The sequence below is a fragment of the Aquarana catesbeiana genome, linkage group LG02 (assembly GCF_042186555.1).
Source record: "Aquarana catesbeiana isolate 2022-GZ linkage group LG02, ASM4218655v1, whole genome shotgun sequence".
Lineage (NCBI taxonomy): Eukaryota > Metazoa > Chordata > Amphibia > Anura > Ranidae > Aquarana > Aquarana catesbeiana.
The window spans coordinates 273,157,135-273,183,011 of NC_133325.1; the positions used below are offsets into that span (position 1 = coordinate 273,157,135).

The 25,877-nt window shown below is 41.1% G+C and overlaps 1 protein-coding gene across 3 annotated transcripts in view; it reads left to right on the forward strand.

Annotated features, from left to right (window-relative positions):
• Window positions 1-25,877, forward strand: part of NALCN (sodium leak channel, non-selective) — a 948,399-nt gene that overhangs the window by 915,074 nt on the left and 7,448 nt on the right. For all 3 annotated transcript variants that reach the window (XM_073614438.1, XM_073614437.1, XM_073614436.1), the window contains one exon: window positions 290-436. In XM_073614438.1, the coding sequence (XP_073470539.1) occupies window positions 290-436 (147 nt within the window). The remainder of the gene's footprint in view (window positions 1-289; window positions 437-25,877) is intronic.

Sequence of the window (25,877 nt, forward strand, 5' to 3'; positions counted from 1 at the left end):
ACATCCACTTTAAGATGTTTCGGACCTTGAAATATATACTGTATGTAAGCATTTGTTAATACTTCACATCCAAGCAGGAATGTATGTATGTATTCTTACAGGTTACTATTGGTTTACTAGCATTTAGACACCAATATCTAGACATCGTTTTGGGTTTCACAAAAACAAAACCCCTCTGACATATAATGTAGTGTCTATACTTTATGCAGTTAATCAAATTATATTAAAAGGTGGTATATGAAAGAGTTGTTAATTTCAGTTGCATTGTGTGTTCTGCTAATTTCCTCAGAAACAACAACAGTCCTGCAGCATCATTCACAGCCTTCGAGAAAGTCAGCAACAAGAGCTTAGTCGGTTCCTGAATCCTCCCAGTATTGAAACAACACAGCCCAGTGATGATTTGAATCTTAATAACCAGGACAATGCTCAACCAGAGGTATTATCTTCTACTCATGTCTTCTAAAGATGACAATAAGTATGCAGATTTCCCCCCATGAACAACAAGCAGGGAGACATCTTCTAGTCTTTCAACATGCTAGTAATTGCTACTATGTACTGTATCTCACAAAAGTGAGTACACCCCTCACATTTTTGTAAATATTTTATTATATCTTTTCACGTGACAACACTGAAGAAATGACACTTTGCTACAATGTAAAGTAGTGAGTGTACAGCTTGTATAATAGTGTAAATTTGCTGTCCCCTTAACCACTTCAGCCCCGGAAGGATTTACCCCCTTCCTGACCAGAGCACTTTTTACAATTTGGCACTGCGTCACTTTAACTGCTAATTGCGCGGTCATGCAATGCTGTACCCAAACTAAATTTGCGTTCTTTTCTTCCCACAAATACAGCTTTCTTTTGATGGTATTTGATCACCTCTGGGGTTTTTATTTTTTGCTCTATAAACGGAAAAAGACAGAAAATTTTGAAAAAAATTATATTTTCTACTTTTTGTTATAAAAAAAATCCAATAAACTCAATTTTAGTCATACATTTAGGCCAAAATGTATTCGGCCACATGTCTTTGGTAAAAAAAAAGTCAATAAGTGTATATTTATTGGTTTGCGCAAAAGTTATAGCGTCTACAAACTAGGGTACATTTTCTGGAATTTACACAGCTTTTAGTTTGACTGCCTATTTCTTGAGGTGCTAAAATGGCAGGGCAGTACAAAACCCCCCCAAATGACCCCATTTTGGAAAGTAGACACCCCAAGGAAATTGCTGAGAGGCATGTTCAGCCCATTGAATATTACTTTTTTTTGTCCCAAGTGATTGAATAATGACAAAAAAAAATTTTTACAAAAAGTTGTCACTAAATGATATATTGCTCACACAGGCCATGGGCATATGTGGAATTGCACCCCAAAATACATTCTGCTGATTCTCCTGAGTACGGGGATACCACATGTGTGGGACTTTTTGGGAGCCTAGCCGCATACGGGGCCCCGAAAACCAATCACCGCCTTCAGGATTTCTAAGGGCGTAAATTTTTGATTTCACTCCTCACTACCTATCACAGTTTTGAAGGCCATAAAATGTCCAGATGGCACAAACCCCCCCAAATGACCCCATTTTGGAAAGTAGACACCCCAAGCTATTTGCTGAGAGGCATGTTGAGTCCATGGAATATTTTATATTTTAACACAAGTTGCGGGAAAGTGACAAATTTTTTTTTTGCACAAAGTTGTCACTAAATGATATATTGCTCACACAGGCCATGGGCATATGTGGAATTGCACCCCAAAATACATTTAGCTGCTTCTCCTGAGTATGGGGATACCACATGTGTGGGACTTTTTGGGAGCCTAGCTGCGTACGGGACACCGAAAACCAAGCACCGCCTTCAGGCTTTCTAAGGGCGTAAATTTTTGATTTCACTCTTCACTGCCTATCACAGTTTCGGAGGCCATGGAATGCCCAGGTGACACAAACCCCCCCAAATGAGCCCATTTTGGAAAGTAGACACCTCAAGCTATTTGCTGAGAGGCATGGTGAGTATTTTGCAGCTCTCATTTGTTTTTGAAAATGAAGAAAGACAGGAAAAAAAATTTTTTTTTTCTTTTTTCAATTTTCAAAGCTTTGTGACAAAAAGTGAGGTCTGCAAAATATTCACTATACCTCTCAGCAAATAGCTTGGGGTGTCTACTTTCCAAAATAGGGTCATTTGGGGGGGTTTGCACCACCTGGGCATTCCATGGCCTCCAAAACTGTGATAGGCAGTGAAGAGTGAAATAAAAAATTTATGCCCTTAGAAAGCCTGAAGGCGGTGCTTGGTTTTCGGGGTCCCGTACACGGCTAGGCTCCCAAAAAGTCTTACACATGTGGTATCCTCGTACTCAGGAGAAGCAACAGAATGTATTTTGGGGTGTAAATTCACATATTCCCATGGCATGTTTGAGCAATATATCATTTAATGACAACTTTGTGCAAAAAAAAAAAAAAAAAAATTTGTCTTTTTCCCGCAACTTGTCTCACAATATAAAATATTCCTTGTCAAAAGAAGTTTATTGAGTATACAATGTTATAAAGATACATAAAGTAAGTTTACAAGGATCTATAAAGTAAGCTCATTGTTTTACAGTAGGGTTTATATAGGTAAATATCATGAAATTTCAAATATTAAACATTGGGTTCACGTAAACCTAAATTAAAGATATATATAATTTCCTTAGTTACTTTTGTAGGTATTTAAATGATTTATACCTACTATACATATTGTTTACAAGTAGAGTGTATATAGGTCAAATAAATTCTGATAATGAGCTTTAATCGTAAGGTGGAGAAAAGGAAAGAGAAAGAAGAAAAAGGGTTGAAAGGTAGAGGTATGGTCCACAAGGTTGTCCCGCTCGTCAGTTTATTATTCTTTTTAGTTCTCTTTGAAGCCTTAGAATGGGTGTCTCTGTAAGTCATTTAATCTGTTACCATGGCAACAGGACAGAGTCATTGAAATTTGACAGGAACTGTTGTTTTATCCAAGGATGCCAAAGTTTTTCAAATTTTGGAATTTGATTTTGATCGATGGCTACCATCTTAGCATGGGACATTGTATTATTCATTCTGTGAATTGTTTCTGCTAGTACCAATGTAGGAGATTTCCATGCCTTGGCCACTGTTTGTTTTGCAGCCGTTATTAGTTGGATCATAAGTTTGAATTGAGAGAGTGTTAACCATTCCGGTTTTAGATTAAGTAAAGTTAAATATGGATTTGGTTGTATTATCTTTTTAAATATTTTAGATGCAATCACGAAAACTTCCTTCCAGAAGGTTTGGATTACTGGGCACGTCCACCATATGTGTAAATATGTGCCTATTTCTGGGCATCCTCGAAAACAAAGAGCTGAGGTATTAGGTGAATATTTTGCCACTCTAGCGGGTACAAGGTACCAGCGAGTTAGGACTTTATAATTTGTCTCCAGTGCTAAGATGTTGGGTGAAGATGACTTAGATGTGAGCCATATGTTAGACCAGTCCGTGTCTTCTAAAGTTCGTCCCAGGTCCTCCTCCCACCTCTGAACGTAAGAGGGTCTATTAAGATTTGCTACTCCATATAATTGATTATAAAGTGATGAAATTGTACCTTTAGCAAATGGATCTTTTGTACAGATTGATTCAAAAATGGATAATTGGGATAATGGTGTATCCCCCTTTAGGAATGGTGTATAGAAATTTTTGATTTGGAGATATCTAAATATCTCAGAGTTTGGTAGATCATATTTTTCTCTAAGCGATGGGAATGAAAGGAATGATTTAGATGCTATGAAGTCATTTAGTGTCTGAATGCCTGATGTTGTCCAAGCTTTAAAAGAATTTGGGTAGATCCATGCCGGATAAAAGGCCGGATTTCTGATAAAAGAAAGGAGAGGATTGTGTGGAGATTGTAACTGATATTTGGTTTTTAGTTTATCCCAGAGAGATAAGAAGTGTTTAGTTATGGGATTATGAATTTTAAAGCGGTCTTTAGGATCAAGCCATAATAAATTTGATATTAATAGAGGGTCATTTTCTGAAGCCTCTATAAATACCCATAATGGGATTTCCTGTTTTGCATGGTATTTGGACAGACTGGCCAAATGTGCTGCTCTGTAGTAGTTAGTAAAATTAGGGTATCCCAGGCCTCCTTTATTTTTGGGAAGATGTAGTGTGTGTATAGGTATACGTGGTTTAGAAGAGCCCCATATAAACGAAGTTGCTCTTTTTTGTACTATTCTCAAAAAATAGGAAGGAATTGGAATAGGGAGGACTCTGAATAGATAAAGCAATTTGGGTAGAATAGTCATTTTGATTGCATTAATTTTCCCTATCCAGGATAAAGGAAGTTGCGACCATTGTTTTATTAGATTTGTGATCTGTCTTAATACAGGAGGATAATTGGTTGAGAATAAGTCAGAATGAGATGCTGTTAAATGAATTCCAAGATATGGGATTGATTTTTCTGCCCATGTGAATGGGAGTGCAGCCCTAGCCGGGATCAATTCCATGTTTGTGAGTGAAATATTAAGCACTAGGCATTTCTTAGGATTAATCATAAGGCCGGATAGGGCTGAAAATCCATCAAGAGCTGGTATTAAGTTAGGACCAGAGACTTGTGGTGATGATAGAAATAGTAATATATCGTCTGCAAATATACATAATTTGTGTGTAATACCTCCTACTTCAATGCCAGTTATAGTTTGGTTTGTTCTGATGTATTGGGCCATGGGTTCGAGTATAAGGGCAAATAATAAGGGAGATAATGGGCAACCCTGTCGGGTACCTCTTTCGATATTAAAGGCTTCAGATTTGTATCCAGCATATTTTATATAGGCTTTGGGTTTATTATATAATGCTTTGATCCATGTTAAAAAGTGGGGTCCAAAACCCCATTTTTGTAATGAATATTGCATATATTGCCAGGATACTGTGTCAAATGCCCTCTTAATATCGAGAGATAGAAAACATAAAGGGATTTTCCGTTTTTTAGCAATATGTGCCAATAACACTGCCCTGCGTATATTATCGCCTGCCTGTCTATTTGGCATGAAGCCTACTTGATCTCTATGTATTAATTTTCCTATAATGCTATTGAGGCGTTTTGCTATTATTTTTGCTAATAATTTAATATCAAGGTTTAACAGAGAGATAGGCCGATAATTCACACAGGAAGTATCATCAGAAAGGGGTTTTGGGATCATACAAACAATTGCCATTAGTGTTTCTTGCCGAAAAGAATGTCCATCTAGAAGTTTGTTAAAAGTTTCAGTGAGAATGGGAGAGAGTATTTCTGAGAATGTTTTATAGTATAAAGCCGAGTAGCCGTCTGGGCCTGGTCTTTTGTTAAGTTTTAGGTCTTTTATGGCGTTAGCAACTTCATCTATAGTTATAGGCTCATCCAAACTGCTTTTGTGATTCTGAGATAACTCAGGTAAGTTTATTTTTGAGAAGAAGGATTCAGCTTCTGTAGGATTAAATTCATTGTTTGTCTTGTATAAAGTTGCGAGATGTGAGTGAAATTTATGGACTATTTTAACTGGATTACAAGTGTAAACATTTTTTGATAATTTCAAACGTATTGGTTTGAAAGATTTGTTAGTTGAATTTAATGCCCGAGCCAAATATGTACCTGGTTTGTTTGTATTCATGTAGAAATTGTGTTTGGAGCGTTTGAGGGATTTATCAACTGACTCAGTGAGAAATAGATCGTATTCCAATCTAGATTTTTCCAGATGAGATTTTGTACTCTGAGATGGATTATCTTGAAATGATATGTAGGCTGCATTAAAATTGAGTTCTAGTTTTTTTGCTAGATTTTTGCGTTCCCGTTTAAATAGTGCCATTTGTCTTTGTATTGTACCACGCAAGACAGGCTTATGAGCTTCCCACAATGTTATTGGGGAGATGTCTGTTGTATTATTAATTGATATGTATTCCTTTAAAGCTTGTTCAATGGCCATCTGATGTAGTGGGTGTTTGAGCATTATGTCCGGTAAGTACCACGTTGGGTCATGCGCTTTTGGTATGGCTGAGGCTATAGTAGTGTATACTGCATTATGGTCAGACCACGGAATCGGAATAATATCTGATGCAATAATTTCTGGTATCATTCCTATTGTTAGAAAAATATGATCTATTCTGGTGAAGGTTTGATGAGGGTGCGAGAAATAAGTGAATTTCTTTTTCATTGGGTTACTTTCTCTCCATGAATCTACCAGATTGTATTTGGAAAGAAGTTGAGAAAAAGGTAATCTAGAGGTTATTTTGGATGGTGTAAAAGGTGATTTATCTAGAAATGGGAGGAGGACCTGGTTCGAATCCCCGCACATTATCACTGTTCCTATTTTGTGTGTATTAATCACTTGTAATATATGTGAGAGGAATGGTGTAGGTTGTTTGTTAGGAGCGTAGTAGGAAATCACAGTGATTGCTGTATCCATTATATAACCCATGAGTATCAGGTATCTACCTTCTGGGTCTTTAATTTCTGATGATAAGGTGAATGGTGTGGATCGGTGAAATGCAATTAGAGTTCCCCTTTGCTTGGTACAGGCAGAAGCCGTGTAAATTTGTTGATAAAAAGGAGAAATATATTTTGGAGTAGAATCTTTGGTGAAGTGTGTTTCTTGGAGGCATACTATGTGAGCCTTCTTGTTATGGAAAGTACGGAAGGCTTTGGTCCTTTTTTGAGGGACATTTATTCCCTGAACATTCAGGGAAAGTATATTCAGTGGTGCCATGGCAATAGATCAAATAGTTTTGACTTACTTTTTGTTATGCAGAGCTGACTGCGCAGATCAACCTGTGTGGACTGAAGAGATGAATAGATAGAAAAGAAACCAGTGAATTCTGGAGTAAAGAGTAAACAAAAAACATATGAGATTAAATGATACATTGTATAAATTATTTTTTGCAAGTAATCACAATTTACCCGTGAAAGAGAGTAAATATCTCTCTCAGGGGAATAAGTGCCTTCGTCACACTCCCACATAATATGATTGGGAGAATGAGGAGGGCTAATGGGGGTACACGGATCTTCCGCTTACAGGAGAGAAGTGCTATGTCAAAAGACATCAAAATGATGTTTCATTAATTGGAGTGCAGAATATAGTTTTTGTTGAAATTATTTATTCCAGGGTGGTTGTATATGGTTAGTCTTGCCCTAGGCTAAATAATTCAGTTAGAAAGGTACTGTTAATAACTTTGGTATTGATGAAGATAGTTTGAATTATTTTGGGATTTTAACCAATTTAGAGTAAACAATTACATATTTTATTCATATGCAACTGTTTAGATATGTTAACTCATAAAATTGAGGTTGTATTGCTTCAGATTAGAATAAACAAAAACATAATTCTAGGAACTAGTTAGATAATAATATATTTGTTTTAAGAAAAGAAAGAAAAAGCTTCCATTACTTCTGGATTATTGAACATATTTGTCCTAAAAAGTAATAAATCTATTATTACCTGATAATATATAACTGAACAAGAATTTCCTTATTTCACTTATATATTCTAAGGCTATATGAATCAGAAGTAATAAAAAATATAACTGGAATGTAACATGATCCCACACAGTGTGTGAGTATCAGAATGCAGTTACATTCAGTTATAAATATAGGTTTTTTAAAGAGAACCATCTCTTAGTATAATAAATGAAGAGATATCAGGAATTAGGATGTCAGTCCATTGAATCTTCTTGGTCCATGGATGATGTGGCATAACGGCCTCTTTTGTGAGAATGATGATTCCCATTTTGTTCTGAAATTTTCTGGGTGCTGCCTGAAGGTGAAGATGACACCATTCTTCTGCGTGTGGGAGTGTTGCTGCTTGTGGGTTCTGTCAGATTTAATTTTAAAAGGGTTTGTTGTAGTTCATCTGCTGATCTGCTTCTGTAAATTGTACCTTGGTAGTTAAATCTGACTGAAAAGGGGAAGCCCCATTGATACATAATGTTGTGGCGTTGCAGTTCCATTAGTTGGGGTTTCATGGATCGTCTTTTAGTAATAGTAAGTTGGGATAGGTCAGCAAAAATGTGATAATTGTGTCCTTGAAAATTAAGTTCCTTTTTTTCTCTTGCAGCAATTAGTATTTGTTCTTTCGTTCTGTAATAATGAAATTTTGTGATTATATCACGTGGGGGTCCATCTTTCTTTTTGGCTGTGAGGGCTCTGTGTACTCTGTCCAGTTCTAAACGTTCAATAGGGATATCTGGCTTTAGTTCTTGTAATAGAGCAGTAATAGTAGATTGCAGGTCTGTCACAGATTCAGGTATTCCCCTTATGCGCAAGTTTGAACGTCTGGCTCTATTTTCGTAATCTTCGAGCTTAGTTTGAAGTATTAAATTCTCTTTTTTTAATTGTTCCAATTCTGTTATATTTTCTTGGGTTGTAATTTCAATTTCATCCATTTTTATTTCTAAGGCTGCGGTGCGGTTTCCCAGCTCTCTTATTTCTTTGGTTAGGCTTTTTGTTATTTGGTCTGAGGTTTATTTTAAAGCCTTATGAAGCATCTTTTCAAATTGTAATAATATTTCTGGGGATACTGAGGAGGCTTGTGGAGAAGTTTGTGAGAGGATTTGTTCTGTATCTGACTCAAATGGAGAGTCTTGCTGTGACATTTTCTGTCTGTGAGAGCGCCCTGATGCTGTATATTGTGAGGTGACTGGAGCTGCTTCAGCTGCAGTGAGTGCCTGTGTGCTCTTTGTGAGGTGATTTTTATTTCTGCCACGGTTTCCTCCCAGTACCATATTTCCTGCCCAAACTTTCACAGTTTGTTCCCTGGGACAAAAAGGTTCAAATGGATACCTTTTGAGCCTGCAGGCTCCGCTTTGTCCTTCTCTTCTCTCCTCAGCGGTGTGGAGCTCTAACAATGCATGTCTGCTCTGCTAGGCTCCGCCTCCTGCCCCCTACAATATAAAATATTCAATGGACTCGACATGTCTCTTAGCAAATAGCTTGGGGTGTCTACTTTCCAAAATGGGGTCATTTGGGTGGGGGTTTGAACTGTCCTGGCATTTTATGCACAACATTTAGAAGCTTGTGTCACACATCACCCACTCTTCTAACCACTTGAAGACAAAGCCCTTTCTGACACTTTTTGTTTACATGAAAAAATTAATTTTTTTTGCAAGAAAATTACTTTGAACCCCCAAACATTATATATTTTTTTTTAAAGCAAATGCCCTACAGATTAAAATGTTGGGTGTTTCATTTTTTTTTTCCACACAGTATTTGCGCAGCGATTTTTCAAACGCATTTTTTGGGGAAAAAACACACTTTTTAAAATGTTAATTCACTAAAACACACTATATTGCCCAAATGTTTGATGCAATAAAAAAGATGATCTTAGGCCGAGTACATGGATACCAAACATGACATGCTTTAAAATTGCGCACAAACGTGTAGTGGCGACAAACTAAATATATTTTTAAAAGCCTTTAAAAGCCTTTACAGGTTACCACTTCAGATTTACAGAGGAGGTCTACTGCTAAAATTACTGTCCTCGATCTGACCTTCGCGGTGATACCTCACATGCATGGTGCAATTGCTGTTTACATTTGACGCCAGACCGATGCTTGCGTTCGCCTTTGCGCGAGAGCAGGGGGGGACGGGGTGCTTTTTTTTTTTTTTTTCTTTATTATTGTTTTTCTTTTTTGTCTTATTTTTAAACTGTCCCTTTCATTTTTATTTTTTTTTAATCATTTTTATTGTTATCTCTGGGAATGTAAATATCCCCTATGATAGCAATAGGTAGTGACAGGTATTCTTTTTTGAAAAAATTAGGGTCTATTAGACCCTAGATCTCTCCTCTGCCCTCAAAGCATCTGACCACACCAAGATCGGTGTGATAAAATGCTTTCCCAATTTCCCAATGGCGCTGTTTACATCCGGCAAAATCTAAGTCATGAAATGCTCGTAGCTTCCAGTTTCTTAGGCCATAGAGATGTTTGGAGCCACTCTGGTCTCTGATCAGCTCTATGGTTAGCTGACTGAATCACCGGCTGCATTCTCAGGTTCCCTGTTGAGACAGGAGAGCCAGAGAAAAACATGGAAGACGGTGGGGGGGGGGCATTCCCTCCCACTGATTGTAAAAGCAGTCTAGAGGCTAATTAGCTGCTAGGATTGCTTTTACATGAAAGCCGACCACTGGCTGAAAAGAATGATACCAAGATGATACCTAAACCTGCAGGCATCATTCTGGTATAACCACTCAAAGTCGTGAATGGCATACCTGAAGACAAAAAAAAGGTTAACAATAAAACACAGTAAACAGTAAAGTTTAAAAAATTGCATACCTGAAAAGCAAACATGATAAAACATAATAACAATAAAACATTGCAGAATAGAATACAGTAAAAAAGAGCAGAACTATAGAGAGAGAATAGAGAGAGAGAACAATAAAACGACAACTATTTTTTTATTCTATATATTTTCTTGTGTTTTTTTTTTGTTTTTTTACACTTTTTTGTAACTGTAACTTTTATAACTGTAAGCGGTTCCATATTCGGGTCTCTCAAAATGCGATGGCATCTTGGGAGACCCTGTGTTAGTGTGCCTAGTCTGTGCAATGCTGTACGCTAATACTCAACTAGTGTATGGTAGCATTCAAAACATTCACCAATGCAAAGACCAGGATTGTCAGGACAGGAGGGACAATAATAGCGGGTGTCACGCCTATATCCACGCTTGCTGCAGACACGACATCTTTTTTGGGGGGTTCGTTGGGTAGGGGTACTCGGGAGGACATAAAGAAAATGCCTCTCATGCAGCCGACTGCATTTGGTTGGGGATGTGAATGGGGGAAGTACGGGTGCTGCAGAAGTAGTGGGTTCCCAATTTGGATTGGCGAATGCTGCAGGAAGGGCACTATGGGCACGACGGGCCTGTGTTTGTCTTCTTGGTGGCAGCGGGACACTACTTGTGCTTGCCACCTCACCAGCTTGAACTGCACTTATGGGACTCGCCACGTTACCAAGTGTTACTGCAGTCCTGGTTTGACTACAACCGGGGTGTACTAGGCCGCTGGTGCTTGCCAGTTCACCAAAACGCTACCAAAAAAACTGTTAGCGATCGCAGGGATCAGGCCTGACTCTGCGAATGCTGCAGTAATGCATTTAGTGTTTTGTAAGTGACAGTGATCGATCGATACTGCACTTGGGTGGGCTGGGCTGGGTCGGGCGGAGGGGCAAAACGCAGTTGCTAGCAGGTATATGGGCTGATCCTGCTAACACTGCATTTTTTGGAACCCTAAACTGGTGGGGACGCTAGTATAGATCTGATCGGATCAGATATTGATCCGTTCAGATACTATACCACTAAGGGAAGTGTATGGTGCGTGCGTGGGTGTTATCGCTACTGGCACTAACCTGACGCTGCCTGGGGCTGGTGCTCGCCAGTTCACCAAAACGCTACCAAAAAAACTGTTAGCGATCGCAGGTATCAGGCCTGACTCTGCAAACGCTGCAGTTATGCAAAGGTATAAAATAAATACTGCGCTTACACTAATTTACATGAGCTGCGACTAAAAAGTAGTAAACCATATAATCTAATAAAATTCAAAAAGTCGCACTAAAAAACTGAGAGTGGCAACAAACAAGTGCCCAAAAACCTCATAAAAATATGAGGATAAGTAGTGGTCACTGAGCAAATATTTCAATGCTAGTCAGTGTATGAATGCACCATAATAAAAATAAATAAGTGAATGTCTCAAAACACTGAGGCAAAATATAATAATGTGACAAATATATATCTGTGCCAAAAACATAAAATAAATAATCAGTGTAGAGATAAACAAAATTATAAAACCCAAAAAAAGTCCATGGCTATACAGAAACGATAATGATTATAGTCCGTACATGCTTTGTAACACGCATGCAAAACAAAATGATGAGTGTCCCCAAGTGCTGAGTGAATACTGGAACAAAAACTTGCTGTAGTGACATAAGGTGCGTAGATAGACCTCCACCTCTCAAAAACTGCTCCCTCTTACCAGAAAAAATTGGTCTCTTAGTTATAGGAGACCTGAAAGAGCGGATGGCTACAACCCCAGCCAGGGATCTGTACAACAGGCACTTGTCATCCAAATCCAGGAACTCTCTCCACCAATCACATCACCATGGATAGGATGTGTCCCCATGAAAGAAATAAAGTGCTCCACATAGCATAAAATCCAACGTTTTATTGAATAAAAAAGTAAAGATTGCACTTACAGAATCAGTAGCATAAAAAAACGTATAGGAAAGCCGGCCGGCTCCAAGGCAACCCGTGTCTTCCGGGTGTTCGAATCGCGGTGTCGTCGGGACGTAGCTCCTCCTCCCTTTTTGCTATAATAAATATACCCCCTGTATACCTGAACCTGCACACCTGAACGGTTTGTCCTGGTCAGCTTGTGCTACGCTGGCTTCCTGTGCCTGTGCTGTCCCAGTGCTTCTTGTGCTGTGTTGGGGCTGCAAGTAGTGGGCTGCTGGCTGTTGGCTTTCTGCCTTATCGCTTTCCGGAGGGTCTCCAGAGGACTCGTGGATCATCTAATGGTTTCCACGAGTCCTCTGGAGACCCTCCGGAAAGCGATAAGGCAGAAAGCCAACAGCCAGCAGCCCACTATGGTGCATTCATACACTGACTAGCATTGAAATATTTGCTGCAGTTATACGTTTAGGGTTTTGTAAGTGACAGTGATCGATCGATACTGCACTTGGGTGGGCTGGACTGGGCCGGGCAGAGGGGCAAAACGCAGGTGCTAGTAGGTATCTGGGCTGATCCCGCTAACACTGCGTTTCTGGGAACCCTAAACTGCTGGGGACGCTAGTATAGATCTGATCGGATCAGATATTAATCCGTTCAGATACTATACCACTAAGGGAGGCGTATGCTGCGTGCGTGGGTGTTAGTGCTACTGGCGCTAACCTGACACTGCCTGGGGCGACGCAGACCCTAAAACCTAAGTTATATCACCGCCGGGCGATCAGGGGGCTAAACCTTTATTAGGTAATAAACGGCGGGTGCCCTGACACTATAAAAAATAAACTAACTAAGCAGCGTCACCCATAACAGTTATACGGCGATCACTGGTGAAAGGGTTAACTAGGGGGCAATCAAGGGGTTAAAACCTTTATTATTAGTATATGGGGGTCCCTGACGCTATAAAATGTTGATGGCGAACCTATTTATTTACCTCCCTAACTAGCGTCACCAGTGACACTAATAAAGCGATCAGAAAAATGATCGCTTAGTGACACTGGCGACGGGGGTGATCAAGGGGTTAAAACTTTATTAGGGGGGGTTAGGGGGTACCCTAGACCTAAAGGGGGCTAACACTAACTGCCCTACCACACTAACTGACACCAATGCAGTAATCAGAAAAAAAAAAACTGCTTGGTGTCAGTGTGACGGGGGGGTGATTGGGGGGTGATCGGGGGTGATCAAGGGGTGATGGGGGGTGTAATGTGTGCCTGGCATGTTCTACTGTGTGTGTTGTGTTGTGCAACTCACTCAGATGTCTTCTCTCCTCTGCGCCGGAACGGAAAATACCGATCCGAGGAGAGATGATATCACTTCCTCTGCTGCTGTTTACTATACAGCAGCAGAGGAAGAATCTAATTGGCTGGGAGCGATCGCGAGGGGGGGCCACGAATGGATGGTCTCCCCCTCACCTCTGATCACTCCCGGACAGAAGCCGACCATCTCGGGCACCGGGGGGGGTCCGATCGGACCCCCCACCCACGGGAGGCAGATCAGGTACGTGATTTTACCTGCCCGTGCCATTCTGCCACATTATATCTGCGTGAGGCGGTCGGCAACTGGTTAAAAAAACTCAACACACAGCAATTAATGTCTAAACCGCTGGCAACACAAGTGAGTACACCCCTAAGTTAAAATGTCCAAATTGGGCCCAATTAGCCATTTTCCCTCCCCGGTGTCATGTAACTCGTTAGTGTTACAAGGTCTCAGGTGTGAATGGGGAGCAGGTGTGTTAAATTTGGTGTTATTGCTCTCATTTTCTCATACTGGTCACTGGAAGTTCAACAAGGCACCTCATGGCAAAGAACTCTCTAAGGATCTGAAAAAAAGAATTGCTGCTCTACATAAAGATGGCCTAGGCTATAAGAAGATTGCCAAGACCCTGAAACTGAGCTGCAGCACGGTGGCCAAGACCATACAGCAGTTTAACAGGACAGGTTCTACTCAGAACAGGCCTCACCATGGTCGACCAAAGGAGTTGAGTGCACGTGCTCAGCATCATATCCAGAGGTTGTCTTTGGGAAATAGAGGTATGAGTGCTGCCAGCATTGCTGCAGAGGTTGAAGGGGTGGGAGGTCAGCCTGTCAGTGCTCAGACCATACGCTGCACACTGCATCAAATTGGTCTGCATGGCTATCGTCCCAGAAGGAAGCCTCTTCTAAAGATGATGCACAAGGAAGCCCACAAACAGTTTGCTGAAGACAACCTGACTAAGGACATGGATTACTGGAACCATGTCCTGTGGTCTGTTGAGATGGCTGATGGCTGTGTGTTGAGTTATTTTGAGGGGACATCAAATTTACATTTGTTATACAAACAGTACACTCACTACTTTACATTGTAACAAAGTGTCATTTCTTCAGCGTTATCACATGAAAAGATATAATAAAATATTTACAAAAATTTGAAGGGTGTACCCACTTATATGAGATACTGTATCTTGGGACTTGGGTCAGTTACTACCTTTTGTGCTCTCAAAAGGGAAGGGTTGAAAGTGATTTTCTTCCTATAGAATAATTCTGTTTGGTGCGACCCTGCCCACAAGATGTTAATAATCAATACAAGATTGAAACAGATTTAGCAACCCACGCTGCCTTTCAGTGAATAGTTTAAGGCCTCCTTCACATGGATGATCATGTGCATACAGCAGATCCCACAGCAAGAATCAGCAGATGTAAGCAGATCTCAGGTGTATGTGAGCAAAATAATGACAGGTTGAGAGGAGCTGTTCACATGTATCCACACATCTAATGGTTACCTGTGGTTAGGGACAAATGAGTGACCCTGGACGTTTAAGTATAATTGCTGTAAAACTCAGTGCATGTTTTAGACCAAAAATTGATTTCTTAAGCTCTATTGAAAATCGTCATTGAGCTTATTGCTACTGGCACCCTGCCATTCCCTTATAAAACTGTGTTTTGTTGCTTAGTGTTTGAGTCTAATTGGAAGAACTTCAAAGAACAGATCTAGCAGAAACTGGTGGACAAAGGAGAAACCACTTACTAGATTATTTGTGTAGTCTGGTTTTAGGTAGTCAGCAGAATCCTAAAGTCCTGGCAATTATGTTTTCTTTATCAATGCCCAAGGGAACAAGATTTGGTTATTCTGAACTGATTAGTTATACTGCCCCCTACAGAAGGATTTGGACACTGACAAACAAAAGGCCATTGGCCAGCCAAGAAACCCCTTCTGTGAAGAAAATAGTCTAAGGAGCAGAGAATGGGGTGACATACTGAAAAATTACCAGTATGTGACACAAATTAGATTTACTATTTTTGTCTGTAGGGTCAGCAGAGAACCATTCCGTTACACCTTACCAGTAAACACTTCAGCCTAAAACAACATGAATTCCCTTTACACCATTCAAGGTAGAGTGGGGACGTCCATAATTAGCCATGATGAGCTGCAAAACATCTCCATGGTAATTATGAGACCAGAACACCAGATACCTCATGATTAACCTCTACATGGTTAATTATGAGACTGGAAAACCAGATACCTTTTAATGAGTCTATAACAAATCCCATTACTAGGACAAAAAACAAACAGGGTCACAACTACTTAAGCCAGCAGTTAAGAGGATAAACATTTCTAAGTCTGGTGTTTTCATAAGTGACTTGCAAAGCAATTTAGCAGCTCTGCAATTGGGGTCTAGCAAGATCTGACCTAGAATGTCCTTTCATACAATGCAGCTCTCAATATCCACACATAATTCATAAATCCTGCTATGATAGTTTTACATTAATAATAACAGCAAATCGAATGTAGAAGAAAATACAGTACAATTGAAGATCAAACATGGTCTATCATTTACAGGAGGCAAAGTAGACATATTTCATCTAGCATAAAATAAAAATATAACTGCATTTACAAAACTAACATTGTGGATGGGTCTTCTAGAATCATAAATGGTTTAGCACTCCTACTACTCAGCCCCTGCTCAGGCTCTTTGGTTGGTCATGTTATTTCTGCAAATGCTCTCCTCAGGGGTCACAAAAAGCTATTGCAACTGAAGAGTGAGAGCTTTTCTTTTTCATCAAAACAACACACTCATGCTGAGATTCATTCTGAGAGCCAATGTCTGTGATACACCAGAGCAGGCTTATGCTACACTGAACTAGACTTTGCCTGAGCTAAAGACCAGGAAAACCTAAGTACTTTTCATTTTTATTTTCATTTATTTTACTGTTGCTATAATTATATTTTCTGTATTTTTTTTTCTGTATATACTGTATCTTGTTTGCACCATTTTTGTCTTTCTTAATAGTTTATTTTTAAAAAATGAAGTCTTATCTCCAATGCCCTGGACCAGAACTTAAGGAATCCCTGTCTCTTTGGAGAGTACTACTATAATTTAACCCCTGTTTTATCCCTGTCTGTCATGATAGCATGTATTACGGACATTTTTTAATAGTCAGAATTATTAAAGTAGATACTGTGAAAGGCGTCTGTCTCTGTTAAACATGTGGCAACAGCTCATGTGTGTGTAAAGGGTTAACTGGGGTCCATAGTCTCTTATTGGTGACAGCAACAGTTTAGTGATCTGGTATTCATCACATTTTTTATGGCAGCAGCTATAATTCTACACTGCTGTTTCCACACCTCCCACTCCTACTATGTTTGAGCTTTTTGCTTATATCCCAGGATATTTTTTTTCTTCACTCAAGACCTCATCTTCCTGCTACTAAGCTGGGCTTTGTATGCAGCTGTCCTGCTGAGGGTTTCCTGATTCCCTGGAGACTGTACCCAGAAACCCATGAACCAATGGTTGCGGGGACTACATGTTATGTGACTTTCGGGTAGCTCAGACTTTGTTGCTCCCCAGACCATCAGTACTGTGTAAGTTAGATGCAGAGAGTTTTCCAGTTCCAGAGCAATGACACAGCCTCCCGTGTGACCCAGTATTTAAAGACTCCTAATGAGTATACCATATGGGCTGAGTTTTGGGAACTATGCATTGTTTGGCAACATTGAATGCCGCCTTTACCTGTTTCCTCAGTTTCTGTGGAAAGGGGTTAGCATGCCGAGGAATTAGGTGCCGTGTTATTATTTTGAGTGTCATGGCTCATTCCTGCTATTGGTCCTATCTGCAAGAGACATGTTGTTTTACACTTTTTTTTTTAACTCCTTTATTTTTATGATTTTTACAAAAACATATACTACTGAACGAGAGGCACCTCGAACCATATACATATTATTATAACATCTTTACAGTGTTGTGTATAAATTCACACTTAAATAACCTTCAATAAATTATACACCCTTCGTATTTGCTTCCTTTAAAAAGGTAAAAAAGAGCATTAGAAGACACAGAGCTACTACCAGTACTTCAACTCCCTCTCCTCTGTGGTTCTCTAACCTTTTGTGACCCCTCTGTCCTATTATAACCCCTCCCTCCCTTCGCCTCCCTCATAATCTCCCTTATGATAAGGTGCAAACCGTCCCATCCATACACCATGTCTATTTAAATAACAGTTATATTATGTGTTCTTATTCCTCTCTTCTCTCTCTCTTATTTGCCGCTTAGCTTCGTCCTCTCCACTCCAACCTTATTTTCCTGGTCATATCCACCTAGTCTTTAAGTATGGTCTCCTCTCCTTAATTATTCCTTTTAAGGAGGACATCCCATTTTATCTAACCAGGGCTTCCACATCTTTAAGAATTTATCCAGGTTCCTCCGTCTTATAAATACCACTTTTTCCCTCCATACTGTAGCGTCCATCACTTTGGTCCATTCTTCTGATGTCGGAGGTCTCACTGATTGCCAGTTCTTAGCTATTATCTTTCGAGCTTGGAATAAACATCTTATTACTGCAATTTTACTATTTACTATTTTCCTCTATTTTCCCCAACAGACACGTAGTACCATTCAGGTCCAGCTTAAGCCCAAAAGTACGATTAATATCCTCCAATATCCCTGTCCAGTACCTGAATAGTTTTGGGCACCTCCACATCATGTGAATCAAATCACCTATTCCTTGACACCTTGGGTATTTGTCATCAGCTCTATATCCGTACCGAAACAACTTCTTTGGAGTATAATAAACTCTATGTAGCAAAAATAGTTGCAACATTTTTTGTGAGGGAGAGACTGACACCTGAGAGCTCAGGTCCAATATCCTTCTCCACTGTTCTCCTGTTATTTTTTCCCCCAGGTCCTCTTCCCATCCCTTTTTATTTTTAGCCAATCTTTCCCTGGTAATGGTTTTACTACATATCTGTTCATATATCTCTGATATTAAGCCGTTGGAGGATCCTGTCACAGCTATTTTTTGTATAAGAGTTACTTTGCACCATTCCACCCTTTGTATTTTAAAGTGGGCATTCAAGGCATGTCTAATTTGAAGATACCGGTAGAATGATTGGTTTGGGATACCATACTCCTGAAATTATTTCAACGTACTCCCTTCATAAAGTTGCGCAGGTTTTCTGATACCAAAAACCTCCCACTCACTTATTTTACCCATGGGGATCAAATCTGGAAATTGCTTGTTGTCCCATATAGGGGTATATTCTGTTGGCCCCCTGTATCCCATTACTACCTTGGCCGCCTGTCATACTTTTGTTATTAGTTTTAATTTGGGGCATCCAGCGAGTAGGAAGTCCGCTTCCAGGGCTTCCACCAAGCTGCTATGCGAGGCTCCCTGCAGCATCATTCGTGCATTTTTATTACTCTCCCCTGGTATATTGCATCCCCTGAGATGCTGCAACTGGGCAGCCAAAAAATAACTATGCGGGTGTGGGACTGCCGCTCCTCCCTCTTTTATTGGTAGCTGCAATATCTGTAAGCTAATACTAGCCTGCCCCTTCTTCCAGGTTAGCTCCTGGAACAGTGTTTCAATTTTCTTGAACCATCCCATTCCGATCCAAACTGGGAAATGATGTAGCTGATACAAAAGTTGGGGCATCCAAATCATTTTAATGAGGCTAATTCTTCCAGCTGCTGACAGGGGAAGATAGCTCCAAATATCATACTTCCACTTAAATTTAAGCAGAAGAGGGGCAAGGTTATCCTCAATATACTGATCTGGGTCCCTTGTTAACCATACTCCTAAGTACTTCATCCTGTCTACCACCCTTAATTGCCCAACCAAGAATGGGAAGAGGTTTATTGGGTCTACAGGCATCAGGGCCGATTTCTCCCAGTTAATTACCAGACCTGAGAACTTCCCAAAGTCCTCCACTATGTTCATGACCCCTGCCAAGGAAGAGTCTATATCTCCAAGGAAGAACAGAATATCGTCTGCATATAATGCGATCCTTTCTTCCCCTATCTCTCTTTTAAATCCCTGTATCCCCCTTGCATATCTAATCACAATTGCTAGTGGCTCTATTGCTAAGGCAAACAATAGAGGTGACAGGGGGCATCCCTGCCGTGTTTCCCTCTCCAGCTGGATCAGATCAGAGTATGGATTATTAATCCTTATCTTAGCGCTTGGTGTCTTATAAAGTGCTTTCACCCAGCCTATAAAAGTGGGTCCAAACCCAAACACCTCCAGAGCCTGCCACAAATAGGCCCACTCCAAGCTATCGAAAGCCTTGGCAGCATCCAAAGAGACGACAGCTCGTGGACACCCATTTACCGTTGGGATCTGAAGGTTCAGGTACACCCGCCTTATATTAATGTTAGTAGATCTGTTGGGGATAAACCCGGATTGATCTGGGTGTATGAGCTTTTGTATATATTTATTCACCCTGGCGGCCAGTGCTTTTGCCAGTATTTTTGCATCTGAACATAGTAGGGAGATTGGCCTATAGGGCGAGGTATCCATTTGATCTTTCCCCTCTTTTGGGATAACCACTATTGTGGCTTCTGCCATTGAGAAGGGCATCCTCCGCCCCGCGGCCACCTCCCCGAGCATACCGCCTATAAATTTCTGTGAGAAGACCATCTGGGCCGGGGGACTTCTGGTTAGCCATATCAGCCACTGCGCTTTGCAATTCTTCCAGAGTTATGGGGGCTTCTAGCTTGTTTTTTTCCTGTTCTGAGAGAGCTGGTACCTCAATCCCCCCAAAAAAGCGATCCATATCTCCTGCCACTTCTACCAGCCTGTATTTATATAGATTCGCGTAGTATTGTCTAAATGCGTCAAGTATTTCAGGGGTCCGAGAAGAAATTTCTCCCTCTGGAGTCCTGATTGCTGCAATTACTTATGGGGAGTTATTGGTCTTCACCAACCGGGCCAGAAAACAGCCTGCACACTCCCCCTCAGCAAAGGCACATTGGCTCTGAAAAAGACGCTTATTCTCTGCCTTTCTAGTGATAATGTTATGATATTTTTGTTGACTTTTAAGCCACCTCTCTTTTTTTTCTGGGGTTGGATCAGCCACGTACTGATTTTCAGACTCCACAGCTTCCCTCTAAGTAACCTTCTCCCATTCCCTGGACCTCCTTTTGATCTTTGCAACCTCCTGTATTATTAATCCTCTGAGGAAAGCCTTCAAAGTGTACCACACTATCCCGGCTCTTGCGGAGCCCCTATTCAATGTTACAAATACCTTTAATTTTAATGTTACGTTTGTTGGTTCCCTCATTAACTCCAACCAAAATGGACTTTTACTCCACGCTCTTGGGGGGTTCTAACCTTCCAACTGAATCATCATAATTAATGGTGAATAGTCAGACACTCCCCTAGTAGCGTATACTATACTTTTTACCAAATGTACCATATCCCCGTTTCCAAAAGCCATGTCTATTCTTGACAATGTTGCATATGAGCTAGAGAGACATGAATATTGCTGCCTCATTGGGTTCTGGGTTCTCCAAACATCGCACAATCCGAACTCTTCCATAAATTGGGCTAACCGTCCATCAGAAACTTTGTCAGATTGTTTCCCCAGAGGGAATCGATCTTTGCTCTTATCAATAACTTCTTTAAAGTCCCCCACCACTATAACCGGTATATCCTCTTTATCTTCAAGAAATTCTGACAATTTATATAGGACCTCCATCTTAAAAGGAGGCGAAATATAAAGATTGGCCACAATATATGGTTTGTTTTCTATCTGACAGTACAGAAACACATACCGTCCTTCTGTATCTATCTTGGTTTCCCTACAGGAGAAGCGCACCCCAGTTCTTACCATTGTGCTTATGCCCCTAGAATAAGAGGAATGCACTGAGTGTTATTGAAACCGGAATTTCCTACCATACAGGCCTGCTCTCCTGTCTCTCGTTAAGTGTCTCTCCTGTAGGCAGACCAAATCTATCCGACCCTTCTCGAGTGTGGAGAAAACCGCCATCTTTTTAACCGGGTTCCCAAGCCCTCTAACATTCCAGGAGGCTATATTAAGAGTACTAGGTTGCATCTCGGGGGTCTCTATAATATTCCTGGAGTGGTAGAGGGCGTGGGCAGAAGGCAAGTACGTTATATCCCTTCCTCACAGAGAGAGCACACCAAACTATTAGCATTACACCATTTTCTATACATACATAATTGTCGTTTACCAGTGCGTTTACCTTGAAAAAGTGTTTTGTTGTGCTTTTGTGTGACTACCCAGCATACTTTCTTTGTGTCTTTGTTCTTATTCTTTATATCTTTAACCCCATTCGGTGTGTACCTCTTTATATAAATAGTAATGTACCTCCCCCCCACCCACCTCCCATCCCCCCACCCGCCTCCACCCCGTCCCCCTCCCATCCCCCCACCCACCCCACCCCACTCTCAATCCACCCTCCCACCCCACTTGTGCTTGCCTACCTAGGCTAACCCCTGGGGTTTTATACATGACCATTTCCCACTCTACTCCCCATTCATCCCACTCATACCACCCCTCTATTATGTGTTGTCATGTTTTAATGTTGTCCCTCCCCCTCCGCCAACTCCCACCAAAACCAAAACAATCAAAAACATCCCCACTGGTGCACAACCTACCGCATAAATTATAATACTATCCTACATATACCTCCCCCCTCCCCCCCTCCTAACCCCACGGTCCACCACTTATACTCTTCTGGCCCACCAGTCCATAAATTCTTTTTATTTTCTTCAAACCATCTTGCCGTTTCAGTTTGTGTATCAAAAAATTGGATTCCCCAGCTACCGTAATTCTCAGACGTGCAGGGTACAACAGGCCATAATTAATTGTATGTTTCTGGAGGGAGCGTTTAATCTCTATGAACTCTGCTCTTCACTTTTGCACTGTTGGGGAGTAGCCTGGGTAAAATTATGTCCTGACGCCTTTAAAAAAATATTACCCATCTCCTAACCCTTCTTAGGAGAATCTCCTTGTCCTTATAATTAAGGAATTCTGGAAGGATTGACCGGGGACACCTGCCTGATGGCGGTGCCCTGGCAGGGACTGTATGGCCTCTCTCTATTTAAAAACAGCTGTGAGAAGGTGTCTTCCACAAATGTCTCCTTGAGCCATTTCTCTAGGAACTCAGCAGGCTGGGGGCCTTCGACCATCTCTGGGAATCCCACCACTCGCACATTACTCCTGCGTGCCCTTTTCTCACATTCATCCAGTTTTGAGGCTTGAAGGCCCATTAGTTCTCTCATTACTTTAATTTCCTGTTTTAAGAGGAAAAAAATCATCTTCAATTAAACTCAGTCTCTCCTCTAGGGCACTTGTCCTTTCCTCGACTTTCTTCAAATCCTGGCCCATCACAAGCAATTCCTCCTTGATTCCCCCAATTTGTTCAGATAGACTATTTAATGAGCATTTGCATGCATTTACCGCCATAAGTATATCCTTCAATGTTGGTTCTGGTTCTTCCTGTGATACTGACACTATATGAGGTATTGGTTCAAAAGGGAGTGGCGGATTCTCACTTTCTGCCCCCCTGTTACCTGCCATTTTTGTGCCTGTTAATACCGTGGCCTTCTGACCCTGACCTTGACTCTTTTTGTCCTGTGAGGGTCCTGGTTGGGCCTTTACACCTGACTGTGGATGCCCTTTGTTAGGTGACTTTCCAGGAGTATGGGCAAACCTCTTCAGTTTAGCTGCCGCTGCAGCCTGGTTCCCTTTTCCCTTTACTGAATGTGTTGCCAAAGATCCGGTGTTCTCCTGCTGTGCCTGCTCCTCTCCCTTCTTTCTAGTCATACTGTTTGCCCCCTCCAGAGCCCGTGAGGCCACTAGACACCCTATAGACTTGAATGTCCAAGTAATAAAGCAACAGTTCAAACACTGGTTCACTTGGGGTAACAACACACAGCACTATAGCTAATAGTCCCGGCTAGGTGTATGTGACATAAGCATAGGCAACACCTTCAAGATTAGCAACTTAGCGCTCAGAAAAGAAAAAAAAAATGTTTTTTTCATTTGCGCTTCCCGGTACTTATATGGTTTATATGGCTTATATATAATGTCCCAGGCACAACCAAACACAGGGTCTCCAGGTATCCTGCTTTAATACCAGAAAAAAAAAGGATCTCTAAGGTGAAGCAGTCCAGACATCAGGGGGTCTCTGAGTGCAGGTGGTGTGTGCACATATATATTTTGACTGTGGAGGAGTCCCTCCCCAATCAGATTACTTATATGTCACCAACTATTCCCATCTCTTTTCACTGGTGCCTTCGGTGAGAATCCTTGGTTTCAAACTTTCAGATTCCCTCAAAGGGTTCCTTCACAGTATACAGCATCACGCTTGTATTTTAATTATAGTAAAGTCACTCACCAGCCAGCCAGTCTGAACCCTGATCACTCCTACTTGCACATCACCTGTCTCCCATGAATCTCTTCACTGGTGTCGCTGGTGTTGCTAATATATATACCCACAAAGCTTGTGTTGCGTGTGATGGAACACCACTGGGTCACACGGGGGCACTCCACAGCTCCATTTCCCGTCCAACCGCTCCGCAAAAAGAATCCCGACAGCCAGTCAAATGCAGTGCGGAACTGTGCGGCAGGCATCTACCTCTCCACACATCATGCAGCCTAATTTACAGCTGCTCTGGGCACTCCAGCAGTCTTTCTGTCTGGGGTGCTACATCAAAGGGGAGACAGAGGAGAGGCACATATGCCCTCTTCTCATCTCATGCTCTCCCACATCTCACATCCGGTGTTGTTTTACACTTTGGTTGATCCTTGCTGCCACCTACACTAACCTTGCCACCTCCATCCATTGTATCTCTCCTGCTTCAGACAGCCAGTTGTGAGTAACCAAAGTTTTACCTGGTGCTCCCTATTAAGTTGGGCCTGTTATGCCAGTACAGCATGTTGCATCCCAAGAGCAAGTAGAGTGGTCCTCCTGTATTGGGTCTTTCCAGCTCAAGATCCACTAACAGTTCCAGGGTGGTCTTCATTGTCCCTCCTGCCAAGGAACCTGTCACTGACAGTGTGGATCATTGTCTCCTGCTTGATTCAACACATTCCACAAAGTATCACCTAGTTTTAACAGGTTTCGCCTCCCCCTTTGCTTTATGTAGCGGGAGTTCTCCACAGTTATGGTAGATTTCATGAACAGCTTACAACTATGGTCGCTAACTTTAAATCCAGAGGCTGTAAGTATACTTCTATGCCTTCTCTTCCACTGTACTGTCTGACAAAGAGCCCCATATATCATTGGTGGCTGGATTTGTTCCTGAAAAGTCACAATTAGCTGATGAAGCTCCTGCGCTTAAACATTTAATATGGGCTGCTATTGATGCTGTACGAGACACCTTTTAAATGGAACAGCCTAATACTTCTACTAGTTCCATTCCCAGTCAGAGATTCCTAAAAGATCCAAAAACTATCAAAACTTTTCCAATATACTCATTCAACCTGTTCTGTATGGAGTCTGGAATAATCCTTACAATTTTTTATTCCTCCCATACTCTTTTAAAACCAGTATCCATTTGTTGAGAATTTTTTTAAAGTCAGCCATACCTCAATAAAATACTGAATGCTGCAGTATTTAAAGTGGTTGTAAAATCATTTTTTTCCTTTTAATTAACAGACATGTCAAGTTTGATATGTGCAATGATTTTGCACAGAGCAGCTATGATCCTCCTCTTCTCGGGTTCCCAGCCACAGCTCCTTGTTATGGGGGCACTTGTGTGGGCTCAATTTGCGAGCTGGGCTCTGTGTGTCCATGGGCACACAGCGCTGCTCGACCCCACCCTATGCTCTCTCCTTACTAGCTGTGATTGACAGCAGTGGGAATCAATGATTCCTGCTGCTGTCTCTGAGCCTATAATAAGGGAGAGAGCAGAGAGACCCGCTGCTCTCGTGCATATCGCTGGATCAAGATCAAGCTCAGGTAAGTATAAAGGGGACTCAAGGTGGGCTACACTCAGAAGATTTTTTTACTTTAATGCAGATACGGTAAAAAAAACTTCAGCCTTTAGACCCACTTTAAGGATCCAGCTGACAGATGTTTGGAAGTCTTTTCTAAATCCTTATTTTTGCAGGCTAGATTTGTATCTCTATCTCCACCTTGCTTTATGTTGTCCAATCTGTTTGGGTCTTGCTCAGACTAGCAGACCTCTGTACTGCTCTTACAGACTCTTAGGTAATAACTAATTGGTTCTATGTGCCAAAACTGGAAAGGTTTTAGAGCTTCAATCTTTTTACAGTTTCAAAATCAAAAGGGGACCTTTTCCCCATGTTGGATCTGAAAGTCTTAATTATATTTATTCAAGTCCAAAAGTTCATGGAATCCACTAAGTCTTTCAAAGCCTCCCTCCACCAGGGAGTCTTTCTAGCTCTGAATTACTGCATGAGAGTTCTGGTATAAT